The 27,257-nt window shown below is 30.1% G+C and overlaps 1 protein-coding gene across 2 annotated transcripts; it reads left to right on the plus strand.

Annotated features, from left to right (window-relative positions):
* The first annotated feature begins 989 nt into the window (after positions 1-989).
* Positions 990-26,906, plus strand: LOC148278999 (uncharacterized). 2 transcript variants are annotated; one of them, XM_088230594.1, is made up of 3 exons: positions 990-1,141; positions 26,397-26,482; positions 26,665-26,906. In XM_088230594.1, the coding sequence occupies exons 2-3, from the start codon at positions 26,401-26,403 to the stop codon at positions 26,895-26,897; spliced, it is 315 nt and encodes a 104-aa protein (XP_088086720.1). In that variant the 5' UTR covers positions 990-1,141; positions 26,397-26,400; the 3' UTR covers positions 26,898-26,906. The 2 variants fall into 2 exon arrangements, 1 of the variants encoding a protein (XP_088086720.1); XR_015823011.1 differs by lacking the exon at positions 26,397-26,482.
* The last annotated feature ends 351 nt before the right edge of the window (positions 26,907-27,257 follow it).

Here is a 27,257-nt window from a genome sequence, read left to right on the forward strand (position 1 = left end):
CCATAATAAATAAATAAATACATTAAAAATTAAAAGTAAAGCCAAAAATACAAATATTTTAGTAAAAACCAAAAACAGCAGACCTTTGACAAATCTTTCAAGGACGTCAATACAAGATTAGATCTTGACTTTTGATTCAGCGTACTAAAACGTTTTTAGTACGTTTACATTTTAAATCGTCGTAGACTTTATCCAAAAATGTATTTTCTTGAGTATACGATAAAAACAATACGACAAAAATGGGACAGTTGTGTAAAAAAAGCTGTAGTTTTTTTTTATGTACTGATCGTGGGACAGCACTTTCTTGTTTCTAAAACTCTAGTTTACCTGTTTTTAAAACTCCCGAGGGGGTTGAATCCAGTTCTATTCGACAAAAATTTGGACAAATTCAAAATATTATCACTAAAACAGTGTGGAATGAAGATGGATTGGCATGGTTTAGCTCAAAGTCTTATATGTTAATCGTGTTTATGAATATATTGTATACCATTATTAAATTGCCCTTCTTTGCTACATAGTGTTATATTCTTTTTGTTCAGTTTCTTGTATATATGTTTCTACTTGTAACTGGTGTAATTGACTTGGGCCGTATTTATAATAAATAAATAAACAAAAAGGAACCGAAAAGCGCTAAAACTAAATAAATTTACTTTTAAAAAATAATTTATTAGAAAAAATATATATTTGCGTTCTTACGATTCACCAAAATATTTAATTTTGAGGACCATTTTTGACCAACAAGTTGTAAAAAACTCACTATGAAAAAATGGGAATCAAGTTGAGGTCGAGCGGGGTTCAAGCCACGGACCTTTGATGTGAGTCCGATACACTAGTCACAGGACCACAAACCGATCGCCTTTTATTTTATTGCGTATTTTATTTAACACTTATTGTATTGAATTCGATAAGATTTAAAAATAACAATACCCGATTTTGGGCGTTTTGAAGAGACGTTTAACTTATTTGATTGTTTTTTGTTTTAGTTTCGGCCGGAACTAGAAGAGAAGCCGAAATTTGGTTTCGGCTGAAAATCATGTTTCGGTTGGTCATTACCTACTGGCCTCCCTAATCGAAAACCTCCACAAACGCCCCTGATATACCCCGAGGAACTCCATCAAAGCACGAAGTGTTACACAAAAAGGTTTTCATTTGGCCAAATTTAAAATAAATCATCGAACTTAACTTATAAATGAAATAAATAAAACTAAATACGTCATTTCAACCCCATTCTGACATTCATAATATGATCGAGTTTAAATTAATGTTTATCGTGTCAACGGCACATTCCATAGTCGGGTCACCGAAAATATACAATTATTAAGGAAGAAATTAATTAAATATTTTTTACAACCCTTACTCACGCGTTAGCGCCCTTGAGGTAGTATTTTATTACCTTTCAAAGAATAATTACATGTTTTAAAGGTTAAAAAATGAATGAAGATAATATTTTTATATATAATATCCTAACAATATTTTGAGTTTGTCCAAATTTTTGTAGGGAAAAACCGTATTCAAACAAATCTCCTACGGAGCTGTTAATATTTTATGCAACAGAGATGAATAACATTTAAGACAAGGGAATATAGAAGTCTAGGCATTTACAGGGCTCATGACCTGTCATTCACGAGACGTATTTTTTTATTTTTTTAAAATCAGATGTTACCTAGTATGTAGGTAAAATAATTCAAATGGACGAATCTCATCCCCATCAATAAAGGTTTCAGCTTTTAAACTTCACAAACATCAACAAATATAAGAATCGAAGGAATATAGATGTTCAAATATGGGCAGAATGCTGAATGTTACCGCTCAAACTAGCCAATGACAGGTCATAAGCCAACAAACTAAACAATTAAACGTAACTGAACTCTTTAAACTAGAATCTTTAAAATTTATTCATAAATTAGCCACTGATGTAATTGTAGACGAAGAATTAAAACTTGAAAAAAACCGTAGTAAACATGAACACAATACGAGAATATCAGACAAATATCATACACAATCTTTTAATACGAGAAAAGGACAATCGAGACTTATAAACCATGGACTGAAATTATACAATCAACTACCAGACAAAACTAAACAAAAGACTCTACAAAAGATGTTAAAAATATTATTATTAACAGTAGAATGTGAATTTTAAAAGTGAAAACAGTTCGTTTAATGTATGTAACCCGTAAGGGTTTATCAATAAAATTTAAATAAAAAAAAAATTAAAAAAATATTTTTAAAAAAGCCCTGTAGATGCCTAGACTTCCATAATACCTTCTCTAAAATGTTCTTCATCTCTGATGTAATATGTTAAAGTTTAAGAGTAAGTTTTTTTTTTCTTTAGTTGTATTTTGTTTCAAGAAAAAAAATGTTTTTGCCATTGTTAAATTGACTGAATAAGTCCGTAAATAAATTATTCCTTTTCCGCACCTAATGCTACAAAAGGCTCTGCATTGATAGACCGATTGTTGCGTATCTTGATCATTTTAGTTACATGAAAGTTAAATGATCAGTCTTTCGCTTCAAGTCTCAGTCCGGGGACTATAAAATATTATATCTAATAACACCTTTTTCAATAAATATTTCATGTCGACCATGTCAGGAATCAAACCCGAGACTTCAAGAGGTCTCAGCAAGTGCAAGCACCACGAGGCCGAAAATGAATAAATAATACGGGTTTTTAAAATATTTTTTTGACTATGTTTAAACTACATTTTTTACTTTGTTTTTTTGCCATGTATTTTACGAAATTTTTCATTACGTTTTTCACCTTTATTTATTGTTTTTATTTGTTAATCACTGTATTTTTTTTTTACTAGCGTAGAACGGGTTAAATAACCCTTTGTAAGAAAGTCAAAGAAATGTGCATAAAAACATATAATATTAGAAATCAAACACTGATTTGAGTCTACTGAACTCTTAATTTTATTTTAACAAATATAAAACATACACATTTGTTTGAAAATACCTTAACAAGGCGAAACAATTGTCACGAAATTTTTGTTTTTATATTTCTTATAAGTAGATTCAAATCAGTGTTTGATTTTTAATATTATAAGATTAACAAATAACAACAGAGATGGCAAATACCTTAAAGTAGGGAATATGGAAGTCTAGGCATTTACAGGGCCTATGACCTATCATTGGCTGGTTTGAGTGGCCACTTTTACACACTGTGTAAAATTCACCATTTTGCCTATGTTTGAACATCCATATTTCTTAAATTCATCCATTTGTTGACTTTAGTGAAATTAAAAACCTGAAACCTTTATTGTTGTGAAGAGATTCATTTGACTGAATTATTTCACATACTAGGCAACGTCTGAAAACAATTAAAAGGTTTCAGCTCTTTAACTTCACTTAAATCAACAAATGGATGTATTTAAGAAAAATGGATGTTCAAACATAGGCAAAATGGTAATAGTTACACAGTGTGTAAAGTGGCCACTTAAACCAGCCAAAGACAGGTCATAAGCCCTGTAAACGCCTAGACTTCCATATTCCTTACTTTAAGGTATTCTCCATCCCTGTTGTAATTTGTTGATATTATTGACTCATGAGGGGGTTGAATCCAGTCTTTTGTCTACAAAAATTTAGGCAAACTCAAATATTGTAATATTATAAATTAAACAAATACAAATTAATACCACTCAAAGGGATTTTGAGTATTATTCAATTCAAATTTTTAACCTACTTCCACTATCTATTAAAACTATTAGTAACAAGAAAATGTTTAAAAAGCTATAAAAAATGGATAGTGGAGCTAGGTAGAAGAAAAATGTTTTTTTTCCTTCGCCCAAACCAATATTGAATCAACCGCTCCACAAGTGTCTAGGTTTTTGTTATTTTCATTGCGCGTTTTGTAATATAAATAATGTAGATGTACATATATACAATGTTTTTAAAACTGTGAATATTTTGTTAATTATCTCTGTTTATTAAGTTTGTCTTATTTGTTTATTCTCTAATGTAAAAACATTTCAAAAATATATATTGTTCAGTGTCCTGGGCACGGGTAACCCCAAAAGGAGGACACATTATTTTTATTATTAATTATAGTTTGTAAGAAAAAAATATGAATAAATAAATCAAAATAAATATGAAGTCTACAAAATAAACACCAAATCAATCAATAAGCAATCTGTACACATGTATAATTTAACATATGCAATATGATAATAAATAAAATAAAAATATTGCATAATAACACACTCGTACAAGTATACACATAAACACACGTCACACTTACTCTCATACAAATACACATAAACACACCCTGTTGTAACACAATTTAATAATATGTATGATTCTTATTTAGAAACTTTGCTGGTCTGTCTTTAAACTGCATTTTTATCACGGTCGACTGTTTGTTTCTTTAAAATAAATAAATAAATAAAAACATCTAAATAAATGTAATGGATAAACGCTGTTCTGCAGCCCTTGTGAAAAAAATATTGCAATTGTAACTTTTCGAATGCAATTTCAGAGTAATTTGGATATAAGATTGCGGGTGGAATATATTAGATATGCGATCGAGGCTTTGATGCAGTTCCGTGCATCGTCCGTGCTAGTGGCGTGAATGTGCAATCTAGTCGGGCCGGCCAAATGGCCGCCTTTAGTTCCTATTGTGAGCTGCTTGTTCTAGCATCCAGCGCTCGTTGAGAAATTGGGGCGTCTTGCCAACAATGCCAGGCAGTAATAAGATCCTACGCTTTTCCTGTCTCGCTTATGGCTTTCATTACCAGGGCTCTATTCAAACGCCCGGCGTAGATCTTTGATCAAAGAGAAGACGAACCATTCTGAACGTTTCTTGCTTCGGATGCAAATTTAAATGCACATTTGATTATGGACAATTGTAGTAAATTATGTTCTTTTCAACGCCTTTTTTTGTGTAACCGACTATTTTAGAGGCTTCGTCTACCCGGACACATAAATTATTATTTTTGTACATCAAAATACACAAATAAAATAAGCTGTAATAATTTATTCATTTTAAAATAATCAACTCATTTCCATTGTTTGATCAAATACAAAACAATGTTCTGTTGTATTTTGTTTACATTCATTTAAAATAACAAAATGTTTGCTCTTCCATGAGCGCATTTAAATTTTAATTAATGTTATCTGATGTTTGATTAATTGATATTGTCATTTGTGATTTGCAATTTATATATTTCATTGTTTGTTAAATAGCATTTTCTTATTTTATTTATTTAAATGTTTTTTTTTTTAATTTACAATTTTATTTTTTTTTAATCAAGAGATTACTAGAATTAATAATAAAAATAGACTATATTATATATGTCAATTAAACAATTCGCAGGACATTAAAAGGTCTACATGATATCCACCTACTCACATATATTCTTATTTGCATTGCAACTGACCAACGCATTGACATATTATAATATAGATATTCCCTGTGGAGTAAAATATCTTGTCACGCGAAATCGAACCAATAGTAATTAAGTTTGTGTATTTATACCAGAGCTGCATTCAACGATCACGCATATGCTACCGAAAATTAGAGGATACTCATTTTTGGTACGTAAAAAAATATTTACCGAATCTTATCAATTTATTCAATTATTCATTTATTTAAATCACGGTTTTAAAATGCACAGAGTTTATTTGTTTCAGGTCCCGACTAGCTAGAAAATTTCTGTGTTTAGGAAGGACCTTCTTTTTTGGCTGTGTTTTTTTCATTAAATGATGCTTAAAAAAATTCTAATATTAATAATAATACCAAAAAATTCAAAATAAATATAAATTAGAAAACATGCAGGTAATAATAAAATTGAATCAAAAATTTTAATTTTACCATTATTAATTGGTATATAAAACATTAATGTAAATTTGGAAAAAAACCGATAATAATAAAAATTGAAACATAAATTTAAATAAGAAAATATTTCATTCGTAATAGAAATAAAACATAAATTAAAATTGGAAAATTGAATGATGATTATAAAAAATTGAAGCACAAATATAAATAAGAGAATATACCATTTATATTTAAAGTGGAAACAGCACATTGAAAATGTTACTAATAAACTTAAGAGATTAACGTATATATTTTAAACAATTCGAAATATAATTAATGTACAAGAACTTTTAAAGATTTATTTTGCATTGTGCTAATCAATTTTGGAGTACGGTATAATCGGTTGGGGTGATGCGAGTGACACAGTTTTAAATAGTGTATTTGTTGCACAAAAATCTATCATTAAAATAATACTCAGAGTCCCGATACAGACATTTACTGAAGAAATATTCCATAAATCACAACTTATGACACCAAAACAATTATACGCTAAAACAATACTCACTTATAGATTCAAAAACTACTCTTACTCAAATGAAAAACATAACCCCCACAATACATCACATACAAATAATATAATCGCTAGATCCTCAACACATAGACAACTTAAACAAATACAAACTAATACCACTTTCGGACAAAGGGATTTTGAGGATTATTAAATTAAAATCTATAACCTACTTCCACTATCGTTTAAAAATGTTTAAAAAGGCTATAAAAAAGTGGATAGTGGAGCTAGGTAGAAGTAAAATGGATTATCTCATTCGCCCATACCAATACTGAATTGACTGCTCCACAACTGTATAGCTTATGTTAGGTTTTTGTTATTTTCATTGTGTGTTTTGTAATATAAATAATATAGATGTACATAAATACCTTGTTTTCTAAACTGTCTGAATATTGGTTAATTTTGTTTGTTTTTTAAGTTAGTCTTCTTTGTTTATTCTCAAATGTAATTTATAAAAACTAAATTGTTAAGTGTCCCCAGCACGGGAAACCCCAGTGAGGTCACATTATTTTTATTATTAATTATAGTTTGCAAGCAAAAAATATGAATAAATAAATAGATAAATAATAAAAAAATTAAACAAGTGCAAATACTAATAACTTTAAGAAAATTAAAACCAATGTAAATGACTAAACATGAAAAGTAAAAATGCAAACATTAAAACGAAAACAACATTTTCTTAAATGCTAGTAAATGCCAAATGCCAAAACGAAACAAACATCAGTTTGTGGTCCCGTGGCTAGTGTTGCGGACTCACGGATCAGAGGTCCGAGGTTCGAACCCCGCTCTACCCCAACTTGGTTTCCATATTCTAATAGTGAGTTATTTACAACTCGTTTCAAATGGTCACCAAAATTGAAATATTTGGGTAGATTATAAGAATGCTTATATTTATTTTTCAATTTAAAAAAAAATAGATTCAACCGTTCTAAAAAGACATTTCCTTATTCACTCGACAGTGTTCCCCTTGCTTCTGCTAAAGAAATTAAAGACCTCGGCATCATAACAATAATAATAATTTTAGATAACTTATATGGCGCCATTTTCGTAGTATGATACCTCAAGGGCGCTTTACAAAGTAATTAAATAAATATATAAATTTTATTATAACTACGAGTATTTAACTTAAGAAAAATAGTCTACTTTGTCACCACATCATAAGAATTTATTAATGATTTAGAGAACAAGTGGGTTTTAAGTTTCTTCCGAAACATTACTTCACTCTCACAGTTTCGGACCTCTGCTGGAAGAGCATTCCATGCCGTAGGGCCTGCGACCGCAAATGCGCGTTCGCCAAATTTAGGGCGCTGCTTAATAATAAGCTGATCTAAGCGTAAGACGTCTGTCAGCTAGTTCATCTGGGATGCAGTGACTAATACATAAGCCAACAGAGTTTGTATTCCACACTCTGTGGTAAACGTAGCCAGTGTAATTCCCGAAGTAGTTGAGTGATATTACTGAACTTAGAGATTCCAAAAATAAGTATCGTTTCTGTATTCAATACAGCCTGTAGGCAAGTCATTTTATTCATCGGTAGACCTGCGTAGATACCATTACAATAATCAACTCTAGACACTACAAACGCATTTATTAAATGAAGGACGGCATCAACTGGCAAATGTTTGCGTATGCATTTAATCTGTCTCAGCTGGTAAAAGCATAAGCTTATCGTTTTACTAATTTCAGCGTCAAAAGAAAGGTCAGAATTAAGAATGACTCCCAGTATTTGATGAAACACTTTATTTTAGTAGTCACGTTGATTATATATCAAAAAAGGGTATGCAAATGCTTGGATATGTATTGAAGTCAGAATGCAATTTTTCAATTTGGTCACCTCGCTATGCTACCCATTGTCATAAAACTGAGAAAATCCAGCAAAAAGTTCTCCGGTTCATAAATGTTAATTTGCATTTACCTTGAGAAACTATAAACTTATTTTATATACATTAAATTTCATTAAAATTAGTGTTAGAAAAATAATATCTGATCCGGTTGATTTTGTATAAAATTGTTTTAAATATTTTTTATGTTCCTGATTTGGTTAAATGTATCTATTTCAATGGCCAATGAAGCATCACATTTACGATAGATATATTAATATAATGTCTAAGTCGAATTTGCACATTAATTATCTGTCTCCGAGAATTCACTCTCTCGGGAACAAATGCACTGATAACCAAAAATAGATATCAATTATTATGAAAATAAAGTGTTACGAAGTAAATGCCGATTCAATTGAAAGTAAAAATAAATATATTTGCTAAAACTTTATCAAATTTCAAGAGCCAAATAGTATTTTTGTTTCTAGTATTTTCATTTGTTTTTTATGTATGTATTTTTTTCATTTTTAATTGTATTTTTGTATTTGATCATTTTTTATAACCTATGTATATGTAAAAGCTCTTTGGGCGTTGATTAAATAATATTCGTTTTTGGTGGATCCTAATCAGATTCATTTTTATAATTTTGACCCATTTATTTCTTTTCGATGGATTTTGGGGAAAACAAAAATAATATTGACATACGTTTATTATATTTTAAAAACGTATTTCTAAAAGTGCACTCCTGTAACTAAAAAGAGCGTCGCAATTGCGCAGCTAGGCGTCGTTTGACGCTTATAGAAAAGAATAAAAGAATTAATTTAAAGCTTTGTTAATCGCACATCGAGGTTTTTACACGCTTTCGTAACATGCGTTTTGGTTTCGATTCTAAACGTCAAGCCTGGCTGGAGGTCAAAGAACTACTAAATACATGCTGGGCATGACTGAGCGTTTGGGCATAAGAAATAAAGTTAATAACACATAATAATATTTCAGTAAAACTAATCAAAATGAAATACTATTTTTACTCGGGTTCAAAAAAATTCTTTAAATTTGCTTTGAGTCTATTCAGTGATATATTAGTTTTAATACTTTTACTTTTAGATTATTGTAATCTTTAATTCATTTAAAAACAAAACTTTATTTACCATGACTTTGGAGGAATTTAAGAATTTCGGTATCGAGTAACTTATTCATTTCAAATTCGTTTATTCTTTCTTCATTGTATTAGAGAATTTATTTTGTTTGATTTTGTCGATAATGCTTGCTAAATGCAGCATTACATAATACACAAATTTTGTTTTTTTTTTTTTTTTTTATTTGTTTATTTTTCCATACATATATTATTTACATAGAAATACAATTACAAAAATACACTTTAGAAAAATAAAGCTATAACCTTAATTGGAAAAAATGCCTACAAAGACTTCAGCGTCTGAGCGTGGGCAATTTCTTTTTTAATTATTAAAAATTTTATAGCATATAAATATGATATGACATGAAAAGAAAAGAAGAGAAAAGGAAAATGAAAGAAAAACCAAATTAACATACGCTGATATTACGAAGACATGATTAATTTTCAGTGTGCATTTATTTTAAATTTTAATTATTATTATTTTATTTTTTTAAGAATGTGTCTATCTGTTCCTTCCATGCTAATCCAAGACCTTAAACCTACTTTAAACTGTTCCTGTGATTTAATGTTTTGTAGTTCTTTAATTAGAAGATTGAAGGATCTTGAACCAACATTTGTGCACCTTTGTGTTGAATTATGCATGTTTGTGTTACATGATTTTACATAATTTAATTCCCCATTGTGATTATCCTGTTATGGTGATGAAAACGAAATTACAAAGAAAATTCTGTCACGTAATTAATATGTAATATTTATTTCTTAATGTTTTTTTTATTTTTAATGATGCTAATTAGTTAGACATTTAGACGTTAATCACAAAACTCACTTTTCCTGGTGATAATTAGAAGTTCGAGATGGCGTAATGTAATTTTATTTGATGCCCGACAAATTCAAAGTCTGAGTTCAAAGGATTTTAAACAACCTTTGTACCTGAAGGATGGGGATCCCTCGCTTCGCTGCAGGACAATAAATAATAAAACTCGGGGCAAAAATTTCCATTTAAATAAGAGGGACGTTCAAAGAAAATGACTCCTTTAGTTCAGAAGTCGAGTAGTGGTACAGAATGCACGTCCTGTTGTTGTACGGGTAAATAAACTAGAAACTTTAATTGCTATTAGATCGGAAAACTATTATGAATATATCGCAGAATGAAAATGACATTTTTCTATTTATTTATCAAAAGTATACAAAAATTAACATATAAATTATCAAGTCCTATTTAACTGCATAAAATGCTGTTCGTCAGCAGGTGCTTATAGTAAAGATCTAATATATTAACATAATCTTATCTCTCAAATTCTATAAACATAAAAACTATACTATATTTGAGTTTGTCCAAATGTTCGTAGACAAAAGACTGGATTTCACCCCCTCGGGAGTCATTAAGATTAACAAATAACAACAGGGATGGAGAATACCTTAAATAAGGGAATATGGAAATCTAGGCATTAACAGGGCTTATGACCTGTTGTTGGCTGGTTTAAGTGGCCACTTTACACACTGTGTAACATTCACCATTTTGCCTATGTTTGAACATCCATATTTCTTCAATTCTTCCATTTGTTGATTTTAGTGAAGTTGAAGAGCTGAAACCTTTATTGTTGTGAAGAGATTCATCTGACTGAATTATTTCACATACTAGGCAACGCCTGGAAACAATTTTTTAATTTTTAAACTTCTATCTGCGAATCTGCGTATTCTTACGATAACACAAGTTATAAAATATTTTTTTGTTATCAAGTAATAAAAAAAACCTTTTAGACCTAAAGTTTGTTCAAACTTACGTAAGAGTAACTTCCAAAATACGAAATACACCGAAAATATTCAAATAATTATACGTGTCAAACCATCAAATATTTTTTTACAATTGCTAGATTTAATTATATTCAAAGGGTTATGTGGCCACTTTACACGGTGCCGAAAACAGAGTCTTCAACCGTCCTGAAAAGCGGTACTTCTCTATTTGAATACATTTCTCTCTAGTCGGTCTTACTGTTTCTCAGTCCCAAAGTCCAGTTTAATTGTAATAGTCCTTACATGACCAGACAAATAGGAATACCGATTCGGGAAACTAAATCGCCTTAATGAAAATGTCATCGTATTACGTCTTGCAATGAACCTTTAGGCTGTTCGTTTGTAATTCTAATATCATTGCACTGTTATTATTTACGAATTGTAAAACCAATTTAATATCGTATTTGAAAGCACTTAACAAACATATTATTCACATACTAGTAGCTACATCTTTGATATAACAAATATTGCATTGCAAAGATATGTAAAAATCACGATTCACAAACAAACATTCGCGTGAGTTAGGGATATACATAATTCTTTAGTTCATATTTCTTTGATTTAATGTATGTAATACTATTGACATATTACAACAGAGATAATAAACATTTTAGAGAAAATAATAAAGAAGGCTTATGACCTGTCATTGGCTGGTTTAAGTGGCCACTTAACACACTGCAACATTCACCATTCTGCCCATATTTAAACATCTTTATTCCTTCAATCATTTTATCTGTTAATATTTGTGAAGTCAAAGAGCTGAAATTTTTATTTATGCTGGTGAGATTGAATTAATTTATTGAATTATTTCACTAACATACAAGGCAACTCCTAAAAATGTTTCAAATTTCTATCCTTCTTCATGGACCAGGTGAATTTATGGACAATATTTTGAGTGTTTCCAAATTTTTGTAGACAACGACTGGATTTGAATCCCGGAGGAGCTGTTAATATTAACCTTTTACAACAAAGATGAAGAACATTTTAGAGAAGGTAATAATTTTGTAATATGTTTATATTAACCGCTCCCCCGGGAGTTGAATCCAGTACTTGTCTACAAAAATTTGAAAAAACTCAAAATATTGTCTGTATAACTGCATTTTCGTTCATTTTACGATTTAAATGAATAAATGTCTGTTTTCTTCTTCTTTATAAAATATAAAAATTTTCTACCGACATTTCTCGGAGGACCTGCATTTTAATTATAATAATTAAAAATACGTATATAGTTTTACTCCGCTTTTGTTTATATTTTTTACCCGTGACCGGGTTTTGTCGTGACTGACATCGTCAGACAGCATTTACGTTTTTTAAATTTTCAAATGAATTACAATTAAAATCAACACTATCAATAATAAAAGTTGTAACATGAGTATACATTACAAAATGTGTAATAATAAGTAACATTTATTAACCATAATATTCAATGTCATACATACAAAATAAAATAGTGTACACCTTTAAACGGGGGACATATAAAATATTAAAACTTTTACAGACCAAAACAAAAAAAACAATAAAAAATAATTTTCGAATACATTAAAAAATAAAAATAAAAATTGTCAGTACACATATATTATTTTTCATTTAATCAAAATTACAACAAAGCAGAAGCATCTATTTTCCTAACTGTAGTGAGGAATTCCACTGTTTTCCATTTATTTATTTTTCTATTAGCGTACTTTTTAAATAAGCAAAAATATTTTATTTTTTTGTGCGTTATTTACAAAGATATGATTTTTTTAAAGTTACATTTATCAAATACTGCGCCAAATGACTGTAATTAGTGTGTCACTTTTCAGTAGTGACGTCATGAAACGGTTGGCGTTCTTACTTTCACTGACCTGACAAGAATCTATGGAATATTGCTTTGATTACTTCATTAAGTTGATCGTAATTTGCTCATATCTATGTTATGGTTGTTTTTACGAACGTTTCGATTTCAAAAAACCTAGAAAGTTGACATAATCTCTGGTTGAAATGTCAAATTATACTTTTTTTTCTATGGTCAAAACTTTAACACGGAAACCGGAAATACTACACGTATATATAAGGAGTGACGTCATTATTAACGATTTTAAAATGAATACTATGTTTAACATTTTTTATTATATTTTTGCGTGCGTTTTTGAGATATTTCATCCTACTCCAAAATTTTTAATTATTCACGTGTACACGAAAACATTTTTAAAATTCAATTCCGGGTTGGGCTGGAATTTCTCATTATTATAAACTACGGTAGTACTGTCAATAGCGCTGATTATTTAATTATGGACACATTGCCTCAGTCACTGAAAAAAAATATTAAAAATTCCTTTTGTTTTGTATTGCATGCTGAAAACGGTTTAAAATATTATTCACATATTTACAGTGTATACTATTGTACAAATTCTCACGATAATATTCATGGGATAATGGAGATGACTGGAAGCGGCGTAAATATCAGTTACGGTTGTGTTCTTCGGACTGGTCGGACGACCGCCTCATGAGCAGCTATTTATTTTAAACATGATTTTTTTTCCAAAACGAATCCCGCCTATGCAAAAAATAAAATATTAAAATAAGCCTACTAGAACACAAAAATGTGATTTGGCCTTAGAAACAAAATTTAAGATATTTGTGCAATATAAACCCCAAGAACAATTTCATCGAGTTACGAGAATAACCAAAACCTGTATTTGCACGTAAGATAGCAAAATGCTTGATATAATAAACGAGGTAATTATTTTATTTTTATTTTTTATTTCATTGAAATAAGTTATATTTATTTTAGTTTAGTACTCATATTATATTTTTTATTATATACGGAATAACAGCGCATTCTATCGTTAGTGCTACTTATGATTTTTCACATCGTTTTCAGGTATCAAATAATTATCGCATGATCCAAATAATAAAATAAAATAAAATACATTATTTCCCAATATGTTGTATATCATTCATACTAAATTTTACAATACGCCTTTTTCGAAGTATAATATATCGTATCTGCATTTTTACAAAAACCGCAAAACATTTCATTTTTTTTTTAGGTTTTTTAAAACAATTTTTTTTTATTCATACAAATACATATATTTATTTAAAAAAAACATATCCCAAACTGATAGCTCCTGCAATGGTAGCCGAAACTTCGTAACAAATCTAGCACACCCGGTATCACCTAAAAAAGAAACATATTATTAACCACTCATGCCATTAGAAAAATTGTTTATATTTAGATTGATTCTATTCATACTATTATTATGTACAAAAATATATTTAAATCCTTCTTCTATAAAGCCGCGTTTGGTTAGTTACGATATTATACGTAGGAGGCGTCGATTTACAAAATCGCATGTACGAGGGTGCGTGTTCTCGCACAATCAAAAAGATTTATGAATTGATTTTCTTTTTAAAATGGTGTTAAGCACCACGTTTTTACAAAATTCTAATCGAGAATATTACGTAACTATGCCAAAAAGGCACTTTCGTGTGTGGAATGAATTTTGATAACGTAATCGATTGGCCGTGTTAATTAATGTTTTTTTCCTTTTAATATTTGAAAATACACGATATTTTAAGTGAGTTCAAATTTTTGTAAGCAATTATTTCACCATGAGGCGATATAGGCTGAAGCCTGATAAAAAAGTCAGGACGGTTTTATTATTTCAAAAGGCCATTCTATCGAAATTTCCCCTTTGAAAATAATGTAAATAAATAAGAGATAGAAGTTATTATATTAATATTTATTTCTGATAAAAAATATAGTGAAATTTAGACTCAACATTAAAACTTTGCTACTCATATAAAGACAAAGTAATCAACTAAAATTTGTTATGATGATCCAAATATAATGAATTGAACAGAAAACTTATTAAAAATACAATTTAAATTTTGGTTTCTAAAACTTGTTAAAAGCTTTATTTGTTGCAACAGAGAAGGAAAACAATTTTGAGAAGGGAATATGAAAGTCTAGGCATTTGCAGGGTTTATGACCAATTATTGGCTGGTTTCAGTGGCCACTTTACACACTGTGTAACATTCACCATTCTGCCTATTTTTGAACATCCACATTTCCTCAACTCTCCCATCTGTTGATTTTTGTGAAGTAAAAGAGCTGAAACCTTTATTATGCGGGTGAAATTCATCCGGCTGAACCAATTCACCTACTGGGCAACGCCTGAAAACCATTTTTACTTTTTATACTTCTTCTTTTGCCAGTTAGTTAATTCAACAATACAGCTAGTCTGCAAACATTTGGACTTACTCAAAATATTGATAAATAAAAGAATTTTAAAATACACCTTCCCTTTTTTTTTTTTATCCTAAAATCGGGATCAAATCATGTTTTCAATAATAGTTTAAAAAAAATATTGAACGCAATTTTACTTAGATTATAAATGTTTTCATTTCTTATGTTAATACTGTGGGGACCAGAGAGTAAGAGACGAGGATGTGTTGGTGTCTATGGCCGCAGTGCCCAATGGGCCCATATAAGGGCGCGTAACACGTCACTCGCCTTTCTCTGTCTTCACCAGTATTTAAATTCACTCTAAAATATTATTTGTGTAATCTCTGTATTTTAGTGCGTAATAAACCAAAAATTGTAAGTTACTTAAATCATTTAATTTATTTATTCCTTAAGGTTAAATCCATTATATTCACTCAATCATATGTTTTACATAAACTAAAAAATAGCTAGTATAAAAATAATACATTTAATAACTTTACTGTCCAATTCACTATATTCAAATTATCTCACACACGTTTATCCTGTCATATATTCCTAATTTCTTCCACACATCTGGTAGCTAATTAACATGTACAAAAAATATAAAGTTAAAGAAATAAATCAAAGCGGCCTCCGTGCTGTAGTGGCCAAGACAAGACGCTTGACTCACACATGGAAGGTTCCGGGTGAGAACGCAAAAAATAAATGTGATATTTCTCTCGCCTGGGTGTAATTCTCTACTGTGATTGGGCCACCTGGCCTGTTGTTATTCAAAAACAAATTTTAAAAATCATGTTTTTTGTTTTTTAGGATTTACATAGATTCACGACAGTTTATTTCTCATTTCACACTATGCAAGATTCAGAATTCAGAACCAAGACACACAATAGTATTGTACTATTTGTTTCTCGATGAGTGCCTAAAACTAGGAGCTGACAGCCATTGGCTTAAATATAGCTACAGCAGGGGGTCGGGAATGGCTGCTCCTTCGCCGCCGCAGTATGTTATTAAAGACGCTACCCTAGTTTGTAAGATTGGGTTTTCATATTACCTGGGGTTTATAAGGTTGGTTTATAGGTTGGTTGATAGGTTGATTGATAGATTAGTTGAAAGGTCTTGACTAGGATGATGCCAGGTTTTGAATAGGTCGATGCTTGGAATGCAATGACTTTATTGTGGGCTTAATAGTTTTCAATTGTACTAACATACCCTATCGCCGTCAGAATTGGAAAAATTAGATTGAGGGTGACAGATGAATTGACTGTATAATATACTTAGGTTGCTCTGACGGCGATAAAGGCATTGAAAGCAGTTAATGTAAATTCTAAAAAAAACGCAAACCTTTTGTGAACAAAGAATTTGAAAATAAAAATACGGTTCATTACAACAATAAAATGGTTTATGCAATGTGTGGATCTGAAAAGACGCCACAAGACCTTTAAAACGGATCCGGGTAAGTGGGTAAGTCAATATACCTTGGGGGATAAAACACGAAAGTCTACTTTTATCCGTTTTGAAGATAAAAATGCAGAAATTATCACAATAAGCTATTTTACACGTAAAAAAACCCATGTCCATTTACATCATTGAAATGCTGTCTTAAGCTGAAATAAAAACCTTAAGTCGTCTTTGTTCTAATGCAAAAAACATCACTAGTCCCAGATATGCTTTTTTTAAATGTACTTTGACTATCAAAATAATCATTATTTTACGTTAAAATTTCTATATGGATTGAAATTATCTCATTTGGCTCAAAAGCTATCATGTATAGTAAATCGCACAATCACAAAATTTTGTTTCCTGAACATTTCGTTCAATGTGACTCCCGTGGTTTATCCTTTGAGGTAAATTGTTATATACTAGCAGGCAAGAGTCGGCTATTGCCAACTGTTCCGTGCTTGGAAATTCAGCCCTTCGTGCCTCGCTTTATCGGCCCTGTGGGCCTCGCTTGATCGTCTTTTCGGGCCTCATTTGAATTATTAGAACTTCGGGCTCTGTAAAATTTCACCTTTTTGAGCCTCACAATTGATTTTTTCCTGCAAAAAGCCATCTTAATATAATAATGAACCGGAGGTGTGGTTCCGTGGCTAGTGTCGCGGACCCAGGGATCAGAGGTCCGATCATCGCACCACGCTCTACTACGACTTGGTTCTCATTTTCTAATAAATATTTTGGGTTAGTCACAAAAAAATATTTATTTAAATAAATAAAAAAATAATAATCTGTCACTAAGAATAACGCTTCAAAAACCACACGGTTAAAATTTATTCAATATGCCGGAATATTAAATAAATTATAACTGTGTGGTTTTTGAAGCGTTATTCTGAGTGACAGATTACTATTTTTTTACTATTTTTTTCAATAAATATGGCTTCCGTGGTGAAGCGGCAAAGACGTTTGACTTACGCATTGAAGGTTCCAGGTTCGATTCCTGGTGAGACCACAAAAACTTAATATGATTAAAGCTACTTTTTCTGCCTGTCTATTATTATTATAATTCATCACAAACCAAGTCTTTTTTCTATAAAAAGATTTAGATATTATTTTAAAAGAAAAATTAAAATATTCTGCCATCTAGCGGCCGATTTAATTAAAACGTTAAATTAAAATTTCATCCAATATATGAACCAAAATTACATACTTTCAACTCACTTACAAAACTGCTGGCTTTGGAAGTACATATACCAAAAATAAAATTAGAATGCATTCACTAACGGGCAAAATAAGCCCGTACAGGACAGATGCAATCAACCATTTCTAGAGTAATGATATATATGTATAAATATATTTATAATAAAACTGCTATTTGCGCCGTTTAGCGTTCATTTGAAAGATTCAGCTAAATTTCATATGATTTTTTACTACCGCTTATGAACTGTGCCATCCTTGGCAGATACAATCTCCGCATACAAATGTAAGTGATTTGCATCACTACCTGTAATAAGCGAGGAGATTTGCTCTTGTCGAGATTCCTTGAATAGTTTGAACTCGCCATGTTGTTACTTGTTAGGGAACTTTAAACCTCCGTAATATAGAGCAGTGTTTTTCAATCTGTGGTCGCGATCCCGGGGGGGTCGCAAATCCTTATTCGAGAGGTCGCGATCGCAAGTAAGATTTTAAAAAGCAAGTAAAAAAAACTACATGTATGTGTTTAAACTGTAATAAATTAACCTCAACGAGAAAAATTAGTGCCATGGGAAATTAGATATAAAAAATGTTTCCTTGCGCGCGGTAAAAATTAGAGCATTAAATTGTTTGGTGAAGTTATTGTACAAAAAATTACAAATGATTTTAATCAAAACAAACTACTTTGAATGGCGTCACTAGCACTTCCAAATCAGCTAATAGAGTGCTGTGATAGGTCTCCGGTCAGCAAGAAGCCAATTCACTAGTCAGTAGAACTCAGCAAAGAAAACTCGTGACATCGAACCCGGAGTAATTTCAAAATACCAAAAAAAATCATGGCAATGATAGTATGTACAATACTTTAAAATATTTTTAATTAAATTTTTTTGTTTTATAGCATGTCTACAAATAAAAATATACAAGAAATCACTGAATTTCTCATAATATTTATTTATTTAAAACTTCAAGTACAAAGAATAAGTTCTTTGGCGGACTTATTGCTAAAAGCAATATCTTCCAGTCAACCAAAAAACAGAGTGGTCAAAAGAAGAGTAGGTCGAAATTTTGTACTAAAAAATCATAAATAAATATCAAAAGATACTTCTATTAATATTTATACAAAATTAAAAATAAAAATATTTCTGAAAAGTTCTTTAGATCCTACACTATATCAAAAATACACAGTTAAAGTTACGCTTGTTTATTTTTTAAATTTGCCTAGCAATTTGTCGAATCGTGGCTTTATTTTGGCAAATAACTCTGATAGTTTCAATGCTTCTCTTACCAGTTGTAGGTTTGTTTTTTTTACTTATCCAAAAGACGTCAATCTAATTGATTAAATTAAATTTCATTCATGCTGTCAGCAGCAAAATCTTTTGAAAATTTCTCGATTAACAATAAAAGTCTCGATAAAAAGAAAATTAAATTCGTTGTCATTAAAATAGTGAAAATCGAGTAGTAGGTATTATAAAATTGAGATCCTGGTGGGTCACCAGTTTTTTTTTACTTGTAATGGAGTATACAAAAAGGTTGAAAAACACTGGTATAGAGTATAACTACAGCTTCCACATCATACGAGTTGCAAATTAGTTCGATTCTACCCCGAAGACATAATCTTATGCAACTAGTTTGTCGATCGAAATGTACAGCGGATTTTCTTCTATAAATTTAGCATTTTAAACTTATCTTGTGAATTACGGATTCTGTAAAAGTATATAGTTGAAATCAAATAATCTAGGATAATAACATCTTACGAATAGTTATAACTAAATCAGCCATTAATGTATTCCTTTAAAAAAATACACATTTTGATAAAAAATATATTAATATTTAATTTAATTGAAAATAAAAATATTAATATCTCCTTTTAAATATAATAATAATATTTGGCTGATTTATATAGCGCCATTTTTGTGAAAAATAACCTCAAGGGCGCTTTTAAATTGTTTACTAAAGTGACATATTATTTATTAATTACATTATGTTTACATTTGTTAAGGACAGAGACACAATTTATAGTGACACATTTAGAAACGACCCACGTTTGTGAACTTGCTCCGACTCGCTAGAAAATCCGTGTTGAGTCGGGGCACTTGTAATGCATTCATAACTATACATTCACACACATATATACATATTTCGCACATACATATTTATATTATATTTTATATATACATATACATGTATATTAAGTTTATACACATCATTGATACTTTATACATATATTACATTTTACATTCATAAATACATATTAGTCATTTATTAGTAAGTCCACATTTGATCGCAAAAATCCATTCCCGTTCGAGCAAACCAGTTACTCAAACCAGATTTGAATTTCGAAAATGACTCTCTGTAAATTAAAAATTTTTGGACCTACCACAGAGAAATGTCTCCTAGCCAAAGTTATTTTACTTTTTGGTACGTAGTAATTTACTTTTGAGGAATATCTTGTTTTTATTTCCTGTTGTGTTCTTTGTTTACTACTTGTAGTACAAATGATGATCTGACATGACTTATAATAGATGTGTCTTATTGAAAGGATTTTGGCCTCTTTAAACAATAAATCCGATGAAAAGGTAGGATTATATTTAAATATTATTTTTAATATGGTTTTTTGGGTTATCATGAGCGGTCTGTAGATTGTCTGAACACAACCACCCTATCCTATTATGCCATATGTTATATTTTCTGATTTAAAATTGAGGGAATGATTAATACAGTTTTTTATATGAAAGCGGTCTGGCTGTTTTTAGCAGAACATAGAATCGACCTTACTACACCCGATAACATCAATATCTCTTTTTTTTTTATTGTGGACTGGCTGCTTTCTGCATAACTACGTTCAGTTGTACTTCAGAGAAATTAATTTTAGTAAAATTATGGCACGTACAAAAAAAACTTTTATTTTTTATCTGTTTTAAATTATCTAAAGCGTAATCTTTCTGAATCTTTTATCATTTACTAAACGCTCTAACGAGAAAAACAAAATGTTCCTCTCTCCCAAGTATCTGATAATTACTGAATCCGGATTTTCTAACAAGATGAGATCCGGTGACAAACATTTTCAGAAAGAAAAACGTGGCAATTTCCTCCTTATTATCCGAAGTCTCCATTCCGAGGACTTAACTTTAGATTACCAAATAGAAGCCCTGTTCCTTACGCTGTCCCAATTTTGATAGACTTTAAAAGTGTCGTTTACCGGAAATCGCCAATTTCGGAAAACGTCTTTCGTTTTCTTAAGAGCAGATATCAAACAGAAAACATCTGAACTTAAAACAAGTTAACGTCTTTTACCTGACAAATAAACAGCCAAGCAATGAGGTCCTTGCGCAAAAGGAATACAGTCGAACTAATTTATTGAAATACACAAATATATCAAATACACAGAAAAACACCTTTTTGTTATACCACAATTTGATATGTATGATTTTTATTCAGAAACTTTTCTGGTTTCTCTTTAAAACCGTATCTTGTTTATGATATTATATCATCCTTGACTGTTTGTTCCTGTTAAATAAATGAATAAATAAATAATAAACAAATCAAACGCCGATTTTAGTTGACTAATTTCGTTCATATTATTTTTCTACTTTACAATTGAACTCACTGTCCGATTGTTCGTTTTTTAAATTTTGTAATCCTTTTCTTATTTTTTTAATTATTTCTTTAGAGCATTCAAAAAACATTTATTTTTATATTCGTGAATCATTTATATGTATCGCTATATTTTATCATTCTTCTATCGATTTCAAAGCGATTTGTTAATAAATGTTGATAAATCGAAAGTAATGGTTTTCGAAAGGGATGAAAGTATAAGTTTAGAGAGCAGTGTGAACGGAGATATTCTGAATCAGGTAGAAGAATTTGTGTATCTGGGAAGTATGTTTACTAGGGATGAAAAGACTGAGAAAGATATTGAAAGGAAAGTGAGTGCCGGGAACAAGGTGACCGGTGCACTGAAATCTACCTTGGCAATTAAATGTTTGTCGCAGGTGGCTGAGCTAGTAGTTTACAATGGAGTTCTTGTGCCAACCCTAATGTTTGGGAGCGAAGTATGGAATTGGAAAAATAATAATTAAAGTAGGTTGAACACTGTCCAAATGCGATCTCTCAGGCAAATGTGACAAAAGATACTGACACCGAAAATTATATTGTGATTTTAGTACTGGTATCGGTTAGTATCTTACATTTGCAAGAGTGTGTATCGCGTATCCTCTGAATCAATAAATTAATATTGAAACAGACAAGAAAATGAATTCGATTTTCATGAAATTATTTTAATCTCTCATCATTTTTGTTATTTCAACTGTACAAAATTTCATATTTTCTAATTTATAATAGAAATAAAAGACGAGTAAAACTTTAATTCTCAAATTTGGAATATCCAGTGGCCGGTTTCACCGCTTTCGCGATATCTTCGAGACTGGGATCTTTATTAAGGAGTTCAGTGTATTTATACAAAACAGAGGTAAGGATAGAGAATTCAAATTTGTATAAAAGTAAATTCTTAAGGATCATCAACAAATTATTTTTTTTCAAAAGTATTGTATATATATTATTTATATTTTTAGTGTCCTATCCTTCGTGAGTGTGATTTTTGACAATTATGATTTCTGAAAAACAAAGGGTAAAAAGTCATTCGTAAAAATAAATTAAATGGAGAATGCACGTGTGTTATCTGTTCATTAAGTAATTCTAAGTTGGGTTTATGTTTTAATCTATTAATCTCGAGAATTTCTAGTTTGTCAAGTTTATGGCCTTTAAGTGCAATATGAATTATTTTTACGTTAATTGTTAAATCAAAGGAATGTTTATTTCCTATCAAATGATTGGCAAAATTTGAATTATCTTTATTATTAGACCACAATTGTACATGCTTTTTTATGCGTGTTTTAAAAGCTCTGCCTACGTAACTTTTTTTTACAGTCATTACTATAATTAAGAAGGTTAGTTTCTGAGTTGGAAAACTTATCTTTTTTGCCTTTATTATCAACCAACAAGTTAGGTAAGGAATTACTGTCAACAAGTATCACTCGACTTTTAGTTCTATAATAAATTACAATGAGCTTCCATCAACAATTTTCACTTACAAACTAAAATATTTTATTTTCTAATTTACTTTTTGAAATTTGTCTAAAAGAGTTAAATCCGTGATAATGGGTTGTTAAATTAGTGTTTTAATAATCTCTCAACGCGGTGGCTCACTTTTGGTCTTCTTTGTCTCTAAATTTACTTGACTACGGATGATCTTAATGACACTTTGTCAGAAGTGCGGTGTAGCCATCTCAGGATATAAGATAATATCTGGGGAAATTCTCGCAGTTTCGATAACAAGGTTCAATTCGGGATTAGGGGTCCTTAAGGCGGAGTTACCTCGCGAACGATAAGGGATGAAAAACTCTGTGGGATTCAATAAATGAGAAATATTTACATGATGGTTTTTTACATGCTGGTATGTCTTGCATCTAAATGAATACCACTACGTGTCAACATCAATACGATTTCAAATATTATAAATTTTTCAGCCAACACAAATTTGAAACATACATTTAATCGTGATATCAACAGTAAAAGTAGATATAACTCAAAAACTCTTCATGTGTCAAAATTTCGATCAACAAAGTTTGGCAAAGTTCTAAAAGCATTGACAGCTCTCAATTGAATAAACTGCCAGACGGGCCTTAAAACGAAAATTCAAGTAAATCTCAAAGCGTGGCACTAAAAAACATTATTTGAATCTTTTGGAAAGTTACAGTTTTTATAAATGCAATTTAAATTGTGTTTTTATGTTTTACATGTGATTTGTTACTTTATTGGATCGTTTTTAATTAATATTTGTATGTCAAAAGCAGATAGAACAGAAGGGCATGTATGACAAGATGTATGAATGTGGAAGAAACTAGGAATATCATATATATGTCTATCTAGGAATGCCAGGATAGACGTCTGTAGTGGTCCATTCTCTCTGCCTACCCCTACGGGGAAATGGCATGATGGTAGTAGTAGTAGTAGTAGTTATGTATGTATATATTGTAAAAAAATGTTTTTTTATATACTGTCCCTAATGAGTTTTTTCAACTCATCGGAGAAAACTAATAAAGGAGATAAATATTTTTTTAAAATATTAATGTATCTTTTTGGCTCGTCTGTGTCCCAACTTTCTACTCATCATTCCATGTTCGCTCCCTAGTTGGAGCATATGGTGTCCACGAAGTTCCTCCAGGCATCTCTGTCGGCTGCCAGCTCATGTGCGTCCTCGTAAGTCAGGTTAGCGCCTTGTAGTTCTGACATGAACTGCCGACAAACATTCAGCAGTAGACGTCCAGGACGTCGAGAACCTGATGTTCAATTTTTTACTACTCTATACGAATTGTTGTATATATAACTTTATGTAAATGGATGTAATAAATATGAAACCATAAAATAAAATAAAGTTTGTAATGAACATCAAGATGAAACATAGTTAGATTTGAAATTATTGTAAATTACCTCTGCGTTGTAAATTTATAAGTAAAATTAAAAAGAAATACTAAAATACTAAATAAATAATATAACAATAAATCCATTCCAGTAAAATAGCTTTAGGGCACAGCCAATTCTACCATATAAAACAAAACATATTTAATTTTGATATAACAATGTTGAGTCAACTTACAAAATATGTATAACCCATAAACAAAAAACTTATAACATAAAAACTTCTTAAAATATTTGAACTAAAGTACAAAACAAATATTAATAAAAATTATCAACTTTTATGGGGGAAAGGGGAAAAAAAATCTTTGTTTATATAACTCCTCTGTACGTATGATGTCACCGTACTCCTCCTAAACGGCCTACCCGATTTACGTGCGGTTTTCAGAGAAATATAGATCTTTGCGCTATGCGTGTTTGTAGATATTAAAATCTTCAATCGAAAATGTAAAAAAAAGTTTTTTTTAACCCTTACGGGTTATTACATTCATATTACATAAAATAATATATACATTTTTCATTTATACTCTGTTGTTCAAGATAATATTTTTTACATCTTTTGAAAAGTTTGTCTGAGTCTTTTGTTTTGTTTTGTCTGATAGTTTATTGTATAATTTCAGTTCCTGGTTCATTAGTCTTGATTGTCCTTGTCTTGTTTTAGAAAGTTGTATATGGTATTTGTCTGATATTCTCGTATTATGTTCATATTGACTACAATTTTTTACTAGTTTTAGTTCTTCGTCTACAATTACATTAGTGGCTAATTTAGGACATATTAACATTCGAGAATCGAACTTTGTCGCCAGTTTCACTGTAGTCTAAGCGACTACTCCACGGCGCCTGTTACGCAGTGTGTAATTGGGCCACTTAAACCAACCAATGACATCTCGTAAGCTTTGTAAATACCTATGCTTCCATATTCCCTTTTTACTAATTTTATCCATCTCTGTTACATATTTGCAAAACTTTTATCACAATAATAAAAACACGTATTTAATTTTATTCCACTTCAACATCAAGTTTTTTGTAACTCACCACTAGGACAGAGGCGCGCAAATGTCCTTACCACTAAACTTTATAACTACTTCTTTACTTACTATCAAAACGCAACAAAAAAACGATCATTTAAACCTCTCTTCTTCTAATAATTAATTTTGTTCTTTCATTGTGCGTTTTGTAATATAAATAATATAAATGTACATAAATTAATTATAAATATAAATACGTAGTGTTTAAAACTGTCGGAACATTGTTTTAAATATCTCTGTTTATTTTATTTTATTTTATTGGAAAGTCAAAAAGTATTTATAAATTTAAAAAATACAATTTTATTATAAATACATATCAAAAAGTCCAATTAGAGACTTCCACATAATGTTGCCATTGTAAATAATTATTGTATTAAGTAAGTCTTCTTTGTTTATTCTCAATTGTAAAAATATTTTAAAGTATATTGTTAAGTGTCCTTGGCACAGGTAACCCCTTTTTCTTCTTTGTTTTTTATAGCCTTTTCACCAAGTGATGTCACATTATTTTTAAATAAATTTGTAAGATAAAAAATATGAATAAATAAATAAATAAGATAAACTTGGTCACAAATGTAAATTTCAATGATTTCATTTCCTGATTAACTTTTAATTTGATTTTTTGATTTTTCTTTTAAAAGAAATTAACTTAATCGTACACTTTAATTTTAATATTTTTTGTCTGTACATCTTTTTTAAAATTTTCTATTTCTGATTATCTCATTGAAATATAAAATCTATTTAAGTATTTGCAAAAACCCCTTAATGTAACGTACTATTTTTATTTCATATATCTCTATTTCACTTCTACACCCTAGACATAGATTTTATAACATATTCTACAATCTAGATTTATTGTGACCACGTACAGGTCATGCCAATGTGGATTTAAAATTTATTCAATAAACATCGTGATTTTCTTATAAAAAATTTACTAAAATGTAAATATATAATTTTTAAACAATTAAAAAAATATATAATTTTTACCAGTGACATGATGATTGACATTGCCAGACAATCTGAAGATGCCCATCACGACGAAACCTGGCTACTTGTGAAAATTATTAATGAAAGTGGTAATTAACAAAATACGTTTTTTATTATAATAATTGAAATGCAGTTTCATCATGAAATATCAAAAGATAAACTTAATAAAATAAACATCGATACAAACTTAAAATTCAGTTATTATAAAGATGTTGATGTACTTCGATTGTTTCATTAATTAGGTTTTACAACTCGAAGTAACTCGTTTCAGATAAGTCTCTTCCAGTCAGCGTCGCCGCCGCCGACGCCGACGTCGAGTGTCCGCGTAACTACGTCCGTCAAGTTCGACCAAACTTCCGTTTCCTGTGCTCGCCGGAAGTTGTTCCCAAGATGGCTGACGTCATCAGTGCTGTGATAACGCTCTTCATGTTTGAGGGGTTCATTAAGGCAATACCAACTCGGCAGATCGGCAACTCGACAAAAGTCATTTACAAAGTTCTGTAAATATTTTGATTGAACTAATCTAACACCACTTACTTACGTATTATTTAAGATAATATCTTAGGAATTTATATAATGATTTGTTTGTTCATTATTATATTTTTGTACCTTTTACATTATTTTTTATAACTTTTTTCTTTTCTTATTCTTTAAATTTAAATTTATCTTGTTTGTATTAATTTTATTTTTATAACTGTCTATAAGTTTATGTATTTTTTTTTTATTTGCAACTTCTAAGTGCCTAATAATTGTTAATTGCTTTTATTTTGATACCTATAATATACTTAATTAATATCGTACACCACTGTGGAAAATTTTTATTTACTATTTTCACAACTTTCGTTCATATGTATTCTTATTTTC

This window comes from Micrasema longulum, unplaced genomic scaffold, assembly GCF_059751315.1.
Source record: "Micrasema longulum isolate JH-2025_06_02 unplaced genomic scaffold, ASM5975131v1 h1tg000791l, whole genome shotgun sequence".
In the NCBI taxonomy this organism is placed as follows: domain Eukaryota; kingdom Metazoa; phylum Arthropoda; class Insecta; order Trichoptera; family Brachycentridae; genus Micrasema; species Micrasema longulum.